We start from the raw sequence: 14,325 nt of genomic DNA, 5'->3' as shown, positions 1-14,325 counted from the left end.
TCTTTTTTTTTTGAATTCTCATTTATTCAAAACAGTTTTAAGCATTAACGTACTTCTTTCTTTTAATGGAAGAACAAATCAGATGCCCAAGACGTTTAATTTGCATATTACATCTTTATTAAACAATGCCTAAAACCCCAGCATCAAGATTTAATCAGCGCTACAACAGCAAAGATCTATCATGCCCTAAAAAACAGCCAACAGGTTTGTTTTGCCCCTCAACTATTATTGCATTAGTTCCACATAGACAAGGGAATAATCCAGAGTGGAATATCTCTGTCAAGAAAGGCTCATATGAAAACATTTCATACACAATGCTACTGGTAGAGGGAGTAGAGGAAGGTGTATCCTTATGTATTAAACACAGTGCATCACTTAAGATGTACTTCGTCGGATACACGTGACTGGGCTATTTATTATTAACACTGGGTTGTTTTTGTTTTTTCCTTTTGCATTTAAATAATATTAACAAGAACAGAAATCCAAACATTAAATATACTGAATATTTTAAGAATAACTTGGAGAGCTGGATTTGTTGTTGTCTTTTGGAAATCTCCATAACCTCGACAGCTGTACAGACAATAAGAACGTAGAGAAATTGGTGCAAAAGGTACAATATACTGTTTAGCTGGGTCATTTTTAAACAAAGCTGCTACAATCAGGTAAGAAATTAAAAAAAATAAAATAAAAGGCTTAAAGAAATAGTTCAACATTTTAGGAAATTGTGTTTCATTTGGATTTTTGCTGAGAAAAATCAATACAAGTCATATCTGTACAGTTAACATGAATTTGTCAGGAACTGCTTAGTTTAGCATAGCAGAAAGGCTGGAAACAAGGGAAACAGTAGCCTGGCTATAAAAATAAATTTTAAAAAAAAATATACCACAAAGATATTTTAGAGTGTAATTTTGGGGAAATGAGCAAACAAAACAAAACAAAAAATCACAATAACTATGAAACAGAAAAGAAACAACATGTACCTAGTTAGTTAGTTACAGCTAAGTAGAGATTTTATAAGAGAAATATGGCACCATGCCAAACACCCAAAAACAAAACAAGATAGCAGACTTGATTCTAGAAGAACTTTTAGTTTGTTTTGTGCAAGTTTTAAGCTTCAGTAATGTGTACAGGACACAGGACAACTTACAAGGGGAATGAATTCATCCTTCTAAAAGCTAGGAGGCTAAAATTGCTAGTCAAGCTTGGCTGTGGTGCCTGTCTCTATAATGGATTTCATGGTTTCATGAGTACAAGCTACCTCATATATCACATACTTTAATGTATTTAAATAGTTTATGAGTTTATTAGGCTTGGTAAAATTGGTGAAGAAAAGTAATGAATAATTTTTTTTTAATGTCTTAAAAAAAAAAAAAGAGCTAGCTAAGCTTAGCCACTCACTGAATTGAATTAAATGAGCTTTAGTCTAAATTAAATGACAGCATTTCAGTTTATTTAATTCATGATTAACTTGTTACGGTTGAAAAAGCTGAATTAGACCACATGTTATTTAGGTACAAATGTTTGCAAGGTTGAGTCAACACAATATATAACATGCCAGTCTGTGGGCTTGACCTTTGGAAGCAGCCACAGGTCATACATGGTTTCTCTCACTTTCAGTCTTTGCATGAAACTAGGCTAGTCTTCTTGAACTCTCAACTAGACAATAAGTAAGAGCTAGGGTGACCAGATGCCCTCTGCATGTGGGACTGCACTGCAATTTCATTCCTTGTCCTCCTGTCCCACATCTTGAGACAATGCCCCACATTTTGACTGGTTCACACTTTTCTAAAGTATGGCTTTGATCAAGCACACGTTTATTATAGTCAACTGAAGCTTAGCCCATCAGTTCAAGTTACCAAAACATAACAAGCTTTGCAGCAGTATATTTTGAGTAATTGACATGTCTTTTTTTAAATTTATTTTTCAGTTTCACACAGGAGAAAATATGGTGTGAGGTGGCACAGTATGCATTTGTGTATCCCAACTGTCTTAAATTTGCGCTAGTAAGAAGGGCAGCTTCCGTTTCCTTTTATTCTTCTTGTATTTACAAGAGAGCAAGAAAGCCAGAAAAGTTGCTTTCAGATATCTTGGACTGCCTCCCTGCATTATCCTGTCCTACTTTGTCCCACATAAACACTGTTTGTCACACTTTTTTTTCTGAGATCTGGTAACACTGTGTCTTTAAACACAGGCCCCGATGGATCCCCCCGACTAAAACCATAATTAAAACTACACAAAATAAAAATAAATGAAAACCAAATAAAGTATAAGTCTGAACTACTACTACAAACGATGGGTAAGCAGATCATGTGTACACCATTTTAAAACCACTGCATCAGTGCGATGAAAAGCATCAGTGGCAGCTTGAGTACGTTTAAACTCATCCAACTGGAACTGAACTCTATCATCATTTTCACACACTTGCAGAATAACCCACAACAAACAACGAACTATGCTGTTAATTAACTACTTGTATTTGTACCACAGAGTTCTGTTGTTACTGATAAACTGCTCAAGAACATAAGTGCGTCAGACTGTGGGACTGGGTGACATGTTTGTTCATTACCATAAACACAAATGCATGATCTAATCCTGTGCTGTCCTCACTAGAACACCAAATGTGGATCAAGCTGCCAATTAACAGTGTGTAACCAAGCCTGATTGTGTTTCTGTTGTTTAACTTGTTGAGCTTTACCCATTTATAACACACTACACTGTTAGGAAGGGGTCAGCTGTTATCGAGTTGGCTTTTTGTTGTCCACTGATTTGTATAAGCACTGTTCATTATGGATATATATGCAACAACAGCAAATCTGTTGGCAATTGAGCTAATAAATTTGGAACATCTAAGAAGAAAAGCCATGCAGTTGTTGTGAGACTGTTTTATATGTGTACGTAAATAGAAACTAATGGAGTTCACAGTCAAAAACTGCTTGTGTGTATTTTTTAAAATACATTAATTTTCCCATTTTACTGTGGGTTCAATAAGACTATGATGTCTGTATGTTGAAACAGGAATCTACTGATACTGGAACTGAATCACAGTTTATATTTACCAAAAATCGTGAAGATTTGGCACATAAACAAACTCTTTCATTGGTACCTGTACTGCACCTTGTTCATTACAAGAGCACACACCCTTCTGGCTGGTTTTCAACTTTAGTTTCACCAGTAAAGCAAATTTAAACTATTCTCCATCCAGATGTGTGTTTAAGCGATCATTCAGAAGCAAATACTCTAATAATGCTAACAGTGGTGTTATATTACAGTAATAAGCAGATTTGACCTCCCCTGGCCCCTGGGCTCTTCAAACCATGACACAACTTCTCTATAATTGACAGTAATGACAGATTTGATAGTCCAAAAATTCAAAATGATATTTCAGCTAGGAGTTTAATTTTAAGGCAACGGGTGTAATCTGTCTGATAAAACCTTTATGAATAAAACTGAGAATTTGCATTTTAGCCTAACCATCAACATTTTCTCTCCCCTCTTAAATTAATGCAACTGCAAGTATAATGCATTGGATTTAAGCTCAGGTGTCCGCTCTCAAAAAAGGTGATCAGATTGACATTTTGCATAGACAGGAGAGTTTGATCAATCTTCCCATTAAGTCTCAGCAAAAACTAAAAAAAAAATACAACATAATTCCCAAAATGTCACAGTATTTCTTTTGAAACAATATTTGGATTTGTAACAGCAAGCAAATAAATATATTTACAAAGTGCAGCACCACAGACAGTGTCGTCATCAGTGGGAGAAGTTATAATTAAGTGAAACTAAACAGATGAGATAATCGTGTGTGCCAATTGAGGTTAGAGAGAGACACCGAAACTATTACTTGCATGAGCGAATCATCTCTTCGAGTCACACAGAATATTCTGTAGGTTTTCCCAGATACTTTTCGTTTAAATTTTTAAAATTTACCACATACTAACTCTTTGTATATGGCATGTTTAATATTATAAAATACAATCTATGCTAAAAAATAAACATTCATAACAGTAATTTCCATATTCTAATGTAATCTTTTCCATGATCAACACAAAGTATTTCATCCAGTGTCAAAACATGTGATCTTTTTTGGTAACCAAAACCCTGAAACGCCAAATAAACCGTGAACGTGATAAACTATTCTACCCCACTGAACAATGAGTGTGAGGTCCGATTGCTGAAAATAGATGCCCCTTGAATAGAATACATATCTAAAAAGAGTTTGTAATTTGCATCTCATAGTTTCTGCTGATTCAAAAAGGGGAGCAAATACAAGTATTGCCAAGTATCTACGTACTAATTTAAAAAGCTGTATAAAAATGCAGAGCATCAACTACTACCTGCATGCTGTAGAAGCACTACTCTATAGGTAATACAAAATGTACAAAACAAATGTGCTGCAAAACAAAAGAATGTTTCTGAAACACGCATAAATAAAAAGTACAGATAACATCTGACAAGGCAGATGGACCTTAGTTGAAATGTGATATGAACCCAATCAGCCCCCATGACCTGGACCCATAAATGTCTACTAAACCCTCGCACACCCCAGCTTCCTCATTATTGAAACAAACAAAAAAATAGTACACATTCTGTTTCTAAGGCCTTTTGTACACTAGCTAATGAAAAAACAAGTCTTACTGTACGTTTCCCTTTACTTTTTCTCTGGACCTCTTAATCAATATTTAAGCCAGGGGTGAGCAGCGATGGAAGCTTTGCTGCGGTCTCCATAGTCATAAAGCAGCTCCTCGCCTTCGTCAATATTTCGAGAGGCGATGAGAATGAGGTGAGGGACACCGTTGATGTCGTGGAGTTTGGTTTGGCAGTTCCCATTTTTACTGTGATTTATCAACCTACCCATTCGACCAGTCTCTTTTGTAGCATCCACACTGTTGGCAGAAACACATACATTTACATTGGTGTTCGTATTAGAGGTTGTTTAATATACATGGTAAATGGCCTGTATTTATATAGCGCTTTACTAGTCCCTAAGGACCCCAAAGCGCTTTACATATCCAGTCATCCACCCATTCACACACACACTGGTGATGGCAGCTACATTGTAGCCACAGCCACAGCGCACTGACAGAGGCGAGGCTGCCGGACACTGGCGCCACCAGGCCCTCTGACCACCACCAGTAGGCAACGGGTGAAGTGTCTTGCCCAAGGACACAACGACCGAGACTGTCCAAGCCGGGGCTCGAACCGGCAACCTTCTGATTACAAGGCGAACTCCCAACTCTTGAGCCACAATCGTCCCACATACACAATATGTTCGCAAGACAGCATTTACATTTTCACATTAAATACTGAATTGTTTTCAGTGACCATATTAGCTGCTATGCTAATGTTTCATTTTCATTAAAAGAATAAAACAAAAAAATTGAAATTAATAATTTGTCCTATCAAACTGGTGGCTTTGGTTTCATAACTTAATATAACACAAATTCCAAAATGTCCAATGAGTGTTCATAGAATCCCAGAGAAGTCTTTTCTTCCTACCAGTATGTTTTGCAGAGGTACTGGAAGTAGTACATGTAGCAGCCGGTTGCTGGATTTTGAGCATATTCGGCTTCTCTCTTTTTAGCATCGGTGATCTGTAGCAGGTCTCCGTGGTATTCCACCACATAATCGCCTTGCTGGAAACACCGAGTGGCAAACACCGCTCTCCCTTTTCCTTCTATGTATTGCACCTACAAAAACAGTACAAGAGGCTTTCTGTGGTGACACAGCTTGGCAAAGTAAAGGTTCTTCAGTAAACATATGAACAATGTACAATTTGAATTTGGTCACTCTGAGCCTTTTTGCGGGCTTCATATTCAAATTAATTCTTAAAATAAGACATTTTTGTATGAGAACATGACTGAGTAAAATTTAAGGATTTTTTAAAGGTCTACAGTAAATCCTCATTTACAATGACAAGATTTTTCCTTCAGATGAAGAAAGAAGAAACAAAGAAAATTCAACGTACCTCCATTCCTTCCTCTATTCCACTTGTAATGAGATCGTCTATGAGCTTCTTTTCTTCGCACTGGTAACAAAATGGAACATGAAACAGGCCAGACCAGATTTCTCTTCATACACAGAGTCATGCAGCGGGGGTAATAGTTATTTAACCCCCAGATCTCTCGCAGTGCTTGCGAACAAGGGTTTCTCTATCAAGTGCCAACTCATCTTTTGCTTGGGGATCAAATACTTTCATTCCATAACAAATCAATGGAAATCAATTTTTTTTTTTATGTTTTTGATAAATATTAAGTCTCTCTCCATTAAAACAAAACCACCATAAAAATTAGAAACTGTTCATTTTGTAGGTGAGCAAACTTATAATTTAAGCAGGGCTCAGATAACTATTACCCCCACGGTACATCCACATTATTAATAAAAAGTATATTTCCCTCAAACACAGTCAGAGCACCACACAAGTGCAAACATAAAGACAATGTTTTTGGCAATACTAAACATGCTATGAGAGTATATGTTAGGACAAAGCTTTTGTCATGAGCATTCTTAAAGATACAGCTAAGGTCAAAACTCCACCTTTGAACTTTATCTACTCTTAGAAAATCTGCACTTGTGGAAACTGTCCACCAGAATTTTCCATTCGAGAAAATTTTTACTTAGCAGTGACACTTTCATCAGTCTGAGAACCAATCAGTTAAGGTCTTCTGACTCCAACTTCCTGTTCTGCTTGACAGTTATTGTTCACAAATTTTGATCAACCGAAAAAACAAGAACTAACAAACACACACAAAAAGGCTATATCATCATAATGTATCCAGCCATAGCCTACAAATACAGGTACACTATAAACTAAAAGCAGATTCTAGTATGTTGCATCTTACCTACAGGTACTAAACACTCATATTCAGATATGCTTTTGTAGAGAATATCTTCTAATGGTGATTTGTATACATTTAAAAACATTTTTTATATCAGCTATTTTCAGCCCTTACTCTGATATTCAGTGACACCACAAACAATTCAGACCTGCTCTTGTGTCAAAGTGTGGAGTGGGGGTGGGAGTTGCACATAATTGTCACAAAGACAAAACAGGTTTTGGCTGAGGGCAAACACTTTAATAAGACCCATACTTTTCCCACTTCTCCAAATAAAACCACTTCAATATCGAATAATATGAACACCTATGCCTAACTACCTATAACATATGTTGTAGTACATTATGAAATAGACTTTTTTTCTTACCTTGAGCTCCGTTTTACTTTTTCTTGAACTTCGTCTTACTGGATAGAAGTCAGTAACTTTCCGGTTTTGGGAATTTTCCCCTCCTGCCCTATAGTAAATAAACACATTGCAACATCAACAACTATTATACCCATTCAGCCTAATGATAGGCTATTACAGCACTGCACCATTTATTACCAAGAGGCATTTGAACTCCTTCATGGATAGGTGCCATATTCATTCAGGCCAAAAAGGGAAAAAAGTTTTCTTTGGATTTAGAGGACCAAGGATCAAACTACTGACCTTCCAACTGAAAAGCCTTCCCCTAACCACATTTAGACACTCGGTGGTGATGGTTTAACTTGTTATTATATAATATAATATTATAGTATAATATTAGCACCGAAAAGCACCACTGAACGACACAGGAAATCATTCCTGCCTGTGGCCATCTCCCTGTACAATGCATCCACTTAACACACTGTTTGCTGCTACAACTACACATGTTTCTTTTCCAAATATTTATTTATAAGTGACTTATGTATGTATGTATGTATATATATGTATATATTGTACTATTCTTAGTTAGCGTATTGTCTGTCTTGTCTTAATGTTGGTTTAAAATGGAGCACTGTAACAAAAAATAATTTCCCCCAGGGATCAATAAAGTATTCTGATTCTGATTTACTATTAAACACTAGTCTATTAATCAAGATTAGCCAGAAGAAAGTCTGTTTAATCAAATTAAGCCCATCTAGCCAAACAGAAATTTGGCTGTCAGTGAAAAACTACAGTCAACAGACATTCAGTTTATTAATGGATCACTTGGCTTTTGAGATCAAATCTGACCTTGAGCCAACATTCTTCTAACTAAGGTTAGCCAAGTCCTTGTAGGCTCTTCAACTGTAATGTCTAGGATTTTCTGTAGCAAAATTTCCCTTGAGTGGATAAGACTGGCTCGTTCATCCAAGCTACCAGGGCTGATTTAGTAATTTAACTGTCAATTTTTACATTTCTTCATCAACCAACATTACCAGACTAAAACTTACCACATATATTCTAAGTAACTAAGTCACAGCTAGTTGGCTTACCACTAGTCAAGAAAGCACTGGAAGATTTAGACCAAATATTTTAAAAGTCTAACATTATGTCCAAGTTAGTCACCAAAAACACATATAATACATTATGCAAAAGAGTTCAGACTATAACTATATTCCTTATATAGTGTCCATGTGTGTAGCTCTTGTGTGTTAACGTGTTTACAAGAAAATGTAGTAATTAAGATATAAATTCACTTACAAAGGTGCTCCAAAACCTAATCAGACCACCTTATCCATACATGGTATCTGGGGTATGAACATGACATTTATACTATGTATGGTTCCTGTATACAAAAGGCAGCATGAGGGCACACTCTTCTGCATTGTACCATGAGGAAAGGTCGTAAAAATGCACCAGTAATCAACACATACATTCTTCGAGTGGATTTCTTTCCTATGACCTTGACCCGGGCTCCCCTCCTCTGGAGGCCATGGAGAGCGCCGCCATTATTGGCATGTAGGGGAGTATGAGTTAAGCCATTGCTGAGGGGAAGGGAGAGTTCAGGATGAGAACAAAGGTAGGCTTCGGTGCAGTGGAGCTGCAGAGGTGATGGCTGTTCATCAGACCAGCAGGGTGAACACTGGCTGTAGCTGTTCTCCATCTCTGTGAAAGCTGCCTTTGGGTCTTTCGTTGGAGTGCTGATGGTATTCATTGTCTTTCCTGAGAGTGAATGGAGAGAAACATCATCCTTAAGATTCAGACAAATCTTGTGCTTCTAGTTTCTCTCACTGGAAATTCTTACATGATATATATATTAACAGGGATTCAGTTACTGTCCCATGGACTGTTCAACCAGCTCTCCTCTGCTAGCGATCAAACTGAAGAACTGAAGTAAACATACTCACCTTCTCCTGGCTTCTGGACATCATTCTGCAAGGACAAAACTGGAGAGCACTTTCCTTCCTGTGTCAACCTGATGGTGGGCTTTTCATCTTGAACTGATGATATGGAGTTGGTGCAGCTTAAGAGGGCGAATGAATGGCTGTTGCATACAGTGTCCTGTGAAAGGAGAGAAAGCTTGATCACTCTCTAGATAATTTGTTGATAAGATGTAGCTTGTTTTCTTCTGTAGGAATGAAGCTGAAATGATGCAATCAACAGGAAGGGATAAGATCAACAGCCACTTTTACTTTGTCACGGTGAAAACAGTCAGATTGGGGTGTGTTTTGTGGTAATTCTATTAAACTACTTCACTTGAAAATCTAGAGCTTGATTTGCATATTAAATGTAAATGAAATGTCTAAACACTAGAATACACACAGGAAAGACAATATTATAATCATTATAATAAAATATCAAGATGGGTGCCAAATGATAGATAGTTTTCTAAAAGAAATGTATTCATTTAATATTTAGAGAGAACTCTCATAGGTCTGACCCAAATCACAAACAGGTATTCGATTAACTTGGGATCTGAAGACTGTGAAACCCAAAAGATATGACCCACATGACTTTCATCCTAAATAAACCCTTCAGTGAACCTTGTACCCTCAGGACAGAAGCATTGTCATCCTGGAAATTAGCATTCTTATCAGGGCAGAATGTTTCAACATAGGACAAAGGTGATCACTCACAGTAACTTTGTGCTCATTTAGAGCAGGGGTCTCAAACTTAAATGAGCTGTGGGTCACTGCTGGTACTGTCATCTCATTCGAGGGCCACATTAGTGTTCAGAGTAGTACAAAAACAAACAAACAAGAAAACACCCACAAATATTTCCGAAAATTTAGTGTTTTGTTAGTTTTTTAAAGAAATTTCCAATATTGTATAACAAGACAAAACTGCAGAAGTCAACGCATTTTTTCATTACTCTTAACTGAAGCCTTTCATTGAACTACCAAATAAACAAATTGGTGCTCTCTTTCTGGTGAGACACTTGAGTGATCTTATCCTCTGTCGAGAAGAAGTGTAGCTAAACAAATCCATCATAAATGGCCCCAAAGCATGACACGCGCAGCGGATCGCCTCGTTGTAGAGGTAGGAGGTTCAGCTTTTCCTTTAATTTGTCACACACATTTATTTACATATGCGTGTAATTATTTTTCTATATTCATTGATTCCTTAATAGCTCTCCTCAATCTTATCATTTCATTCAGTACAAAACAGTCGCTACTTTCCACCAGTGTTGTGGGTGGGGCCTGGAAAAGGGGACCACGCTGGATCCACACCCACCTACACTCCCCAGTCAGCCCCTTTAAATCCAGAGTCAAGGCACAGATAGGCCTCCTGACTCATTATCTCCCGATCACATCCATTCAAACCAAACCACGGAACTGATTTTAATCTATAAACCCCGCTCAAAAATAGAAATACAAATGCACGTATTTCGATCTCTTCTAACATCAGAAAATGCTGCCGTGTCCTCGGCTGCCTGACACATGCATGTAGCTTTCAGTAGCCAAAACAAGCACTCCCCAACAAAACAGCACCTCTGTAGCGAGTCTAACGACACTAACTTACAGAAAAAAATGCTACCCAACTGGGCTACAAGTATTAACTAAACACATTTCCACCGACAAGCACCTTAGTCTCAAGAGTTATCCCACTTTAGCTAGCTCTCCGTATTTAACCACAGTTAGGCTCGACGGCGATGACCAAACAAGCAAACTTACCCCGTTCATGTCCGACTTGTTTTCGTTGCTCCTCGCTCGGCACTCTCCTCTCGATTAGAGAAAAACACGAACAGAAAATCCAGTAAAAGGCTAACCTCGCCCTGCTCCTACAAGGGAAAGATGTCCCTTCACGTCGGCCGCTTCCACGGTGACTGCGTGCCCTTCTGTTGCATTTAAACCTACAGCAGCTCAGCCAATACAGCCTCCACAGCTCCGCTCCGCCATCTTCCTGTCTGCTTGTAAATGAAGGAGAGGTGTGGAGGAGCTCCGGCGCCCCCTGCAGGTCCACAGCGACAGTACAATTATTGTGTGTTTTGTCTTTACGTTTTCTCTGGTTTTATTAGCCAACATTTCGATACCTTTAGTGTCTGCCGCGCAAAACAAACCAACACTTCCAGGCTTCCATGTTGTCTTATTTTTTAAAATTAACTGGTATTTTAACGCAGTAAGCCTGTGTAGGTACTGTATTATCAACACTCAGAGGGCACCAGTGCAGACTGTAAGTTTGTAAATGGATTTGTGTTTCAATAGTGGCCTTCTACCCAATTGAACACTCAAAGCACTTTCTACTGTAGGGTAATTTATCTATGCCTAATTGCTTTCTAACATTCACACATACACACACTCTGATGGTTGAGTACCTTGCCCAAGTATGGCTCAGTCTGGGGACTGGAGGCCTCTGCCCTTTTAATTGGTAGACTACCACTCTACCTTTTGAGCAAGTCTTCCATAAACAAAGCTAAAGCTATATTAAAGAGGACCTCTTAGTTAATTAATTAATAAGTTCTTGGTTATAAATTATGTCTGTTATTATTAATCTCTGGTTACCCCCCCCCCCCCCCCCCCTCATCTTTTGTCCCGTTTCCCTCCACTACACAATATAATGAACCTTAAGGCAACTGTTGTTGTGATTTGGTGGTATATAAAACTGAACTGAACTGAATTAGATTCAATATTCATAACACATATCATAACTGTTACAGTAGCAGATGGTCATACTAAACATGGGCAAAGTTTCAGATTCTCAGATCAGTATGTGTACAGCTATTGTAATCCAAAGACAGTTTTTCTTTTCAGATTTATTTTCTGTTCTTTAATTTTTATTATGCCAAATTATGATATCCATAATATGGTGAGTTCACTGTTGAGGCAAAGGAGCCACACCCACTTGCTTTTCAGAGCATCTGTTTGAGAGTGGGAGAAGAAAATTGGCTTAAAATTTAGAAAACTCAAATGTCCCGTTTATACCAGATAATGAACTGAGGTGTATCACAAAGGCCCAGTATAAGAAAAATACAGATTATTTGTAACTGTGAATCAAAGCAACAGTAGAGTCTAAGAGTAAAGCTATAGAGTTAGAAATAGGCAAGATTTAATTTCTGCTTCAAAATCTTTCATGTACAGCTTAGTACAAAGTACCAAAAGTAAATGTCAGTCATCATGTGCGCATATATCAATTAATAAGAAAAATAATAATAATAAAATGTACATTCACTGTACATTTTAATATCATTTATTTCTTTATTGAGTATCTGTGTTTACTAAAATCAGTTTAGGTCTACTTGCTAAACATTAAAAAAAATTACAGGACAAGGGGCAAAAGATTGAAATTAAAACTATGTGCTATTTCTTAGCTTAGCGGAAATCTCACTTAACTGTCACATTTTTAAAATACTCACACTTACAATTGCCTCTGTGCAAAGGGTTTTATAATACAATTCAGTACAATACATAAAGCCACTGTTTTTTCATAACTGAATAACACTACATGGCTTCTGTGTTGATATCTGTCATAAGGTATGTGGATACCAGTAGAGTGAAAAATCCCCAAAATATTGCCAAAGCTGTAACATATCATAATGATTGTATAGACACCAAATCTGACTCTTTACACTGATATAATGAAGATAAAAACAGTAGCTTTATAAACAACAGCACTCAGAGAGTGCAGGGCCCCCTGATGGACAAGGGCTATGCTAAAGCTTTGATGTTTTATGCTGTTTGTATTACTGCTGACGCCAGCCTGCTTTTGCTACAATATGATTACATCAGACTGTTATGGCGTCATTGTGATGTTGTAAGCTGTCACAGTGAAAAAAATAAAAACTGTGTTGTACAGCTCTCTCCATGACCATTCATAAAATATATTCAATTCAATTCAATTCAATTTTATTTATATAGCGCCAAATCACAACAAAAGTCGCCTCAAGGCGCTTCATATATTCATATATTACTCAAAATTGTTTCTTCAGACAAACAGACAGCCGTACAGTACTCTCTCCCAGAACCATCTTGCTTTGAGGTTACAGTATCAACCATTGCAGCACCATGCTGTAATGACTCAAAGAGTTGAATCTGGTTCATAATTTATGATAGGAAAGGGAATCTGTTGTTTACTCACTCTATATGTTTACATTAACTAAAGAAACCAGAAAATTTAGTTGTTTATAGAGAAAACATGAGTGCATTGCATGCTTCCTCAAGCTCGGGTCCTCTGCCAGAGGCCTGGGAGTTTGAAGGTATTGCACAGCATCTTAGGTGTTCCTAGGACTTCACTCTTCTGAGCAGAGGCCTCTGATGTTGTGCCTGGAATCTACTGGAGCCACTCTTGAAGATTTGGGTTTATATTGTTTCCTCTGTATCAGTGTAGGGTCTTTACCTTACAATAAAAAGCGCCTTGAGGTAACTGTTTTTGTGATTTGGCGCTTTTCATGCTCCTGTTACCACTGGGGAGACTTTGGACTTAATCTTTCACATCTGCTCCACTTGTTTCTTCAGGCCTCGGTTCCTCTTTTCTTCTATTTTCTTGTGCTCCTACATTTTATGTTGATGTCCACTGAGATTGCCACTCTATCACAACAGTCTTCTGCTCTGTACAGTTCTCAAAAACCCTTAGCTGTGTGTTCCCACTTGTGTCTAGTGTATGTTGTCCAAGCTTGCATCTTACATCCTGGTACTATGTGCTGGACTGTTTCTTGGGGACCTTTGATTATAGTCTGCAACTTGGGTCCTGTTGGCTGTGATAGACTCCTGCCTCTGTGGATCTGGTGCTTAAGGCCTGTTCTGGTGCTGCTATTATCAGAGCCTCTGTGTTGCTCTTTAGGCCACAGCCTTTTTTGTATTTTCTTCCACTGGTAATATTTCCTAATGTCAGCCACTTCCTCTGTTTGTGAATGGTACAATGATATGTCTTCCATGATAGTTCCTCCATCTCATCCAGCTACCTAAGACATTTTCGTAATAGCTCATCTCTGGGTCCATATTCCTGATGTATTTGTGGATGCTCCATAATTCTCAAGGCAGTTGGCTGTAGCTGACCTTTAATTTTCATCATGATTCCCAATTGCCTGTAGGATACCCTGGTATTTGTAGCTGGTACCATTAGTGTGTATTCTGGCAATTCTTATCTAGTCCAAGTGACATCCTGATGTCC

At 37.8% G+C, this 14,325-nt stretch overlaps 1 protein-coding gene across 2 annotated transcripts; it reads right to left on the bottom strand.

The window, feature by feature from the left end:
- Positions 1-94: 94 nt before the first annotated feature.
- kmt5aa (lysine methyltransferase 5Aa) lies at positions 95-11,135 on the bottom strand. Of its 2 annotated transcripts, none has more exons than XM_085280320.1 (7): positions 10,893-11,135; positions 9,126-9,279; positions 8,652-8,940; positions 7,201-7,288; positions 5,966-6,025; positions 5,497-5,687; positions 95-4,883 (listed from the first exon to the last, which is right to left on the bottom strand). In XM_085280320.1, exons 1-7 carry the CDS (start codon positions 10,899-10,901, stop codon positions 4,673-4,675), a joined length of 1,002 nt encoding a protein of 333 aa, XP_085136446.1. In that variant the 5' UTR covers positions 10,902-11,135; the 3' UTR covers positions 95-4,672. The 2 variants fall into 2 exon arrangements, with proteins under 2 accessions (XP_085136446.1, XP_085136445.1); XM_085280319.1 differs by lacking the exon at positions 10,893-11,135 and adding an exon at positions 9,855-10,392.
- Between the last annotated feature and the right edge of the window lie 3,190 nt (positions 11,136-14,325).

Source organism: Mchenga conophoros, linkage group LG7 (genome assembly GCF_057382185.1).
Source record: "Mchenga conophoros isolate Kocher_MC1m ecotype Shallow Benthic linkage group LG7, M_conophoros_male_GT1.1, whole genome shotgun sequence".
In the NCBI taxonomy this organism is placed as follows: Eukaryota; Metazoa; Chordata; class Actinopteri; order Cichliformes; family Cichlidae; genus Mchenga; species Mchenga conophoros.
This window is presented reverse-complemented; position numbering and strand designations above follow the sequence as displayed.

Excerpts from the sequence above, each read along its gene's own strand:
- kmt5aa (XM_085280319.1), bottom strand. The coding sequence starts at position 9,944 with ATGTGGCCCTCGAATGAGATGACAGTACCAGCAGTGACCCACAGCTCA. Across the intron at positions 6,026-7,200 it reads AAAGTAAAACGGAGCTCAAG|TGCGAAGAAAAGAAGCTCAT; the intron begins GTAAGAAAAAAA and ends TTTTGTTACCAG. Across the intron at positions 5,688-5,965 it reads GAATAGAGGAAGGAATGGAG|GTGCAATACATAGAAGGAAA; the intron begins GTACGTTGAATT and ends CTGTTTTTGTAG.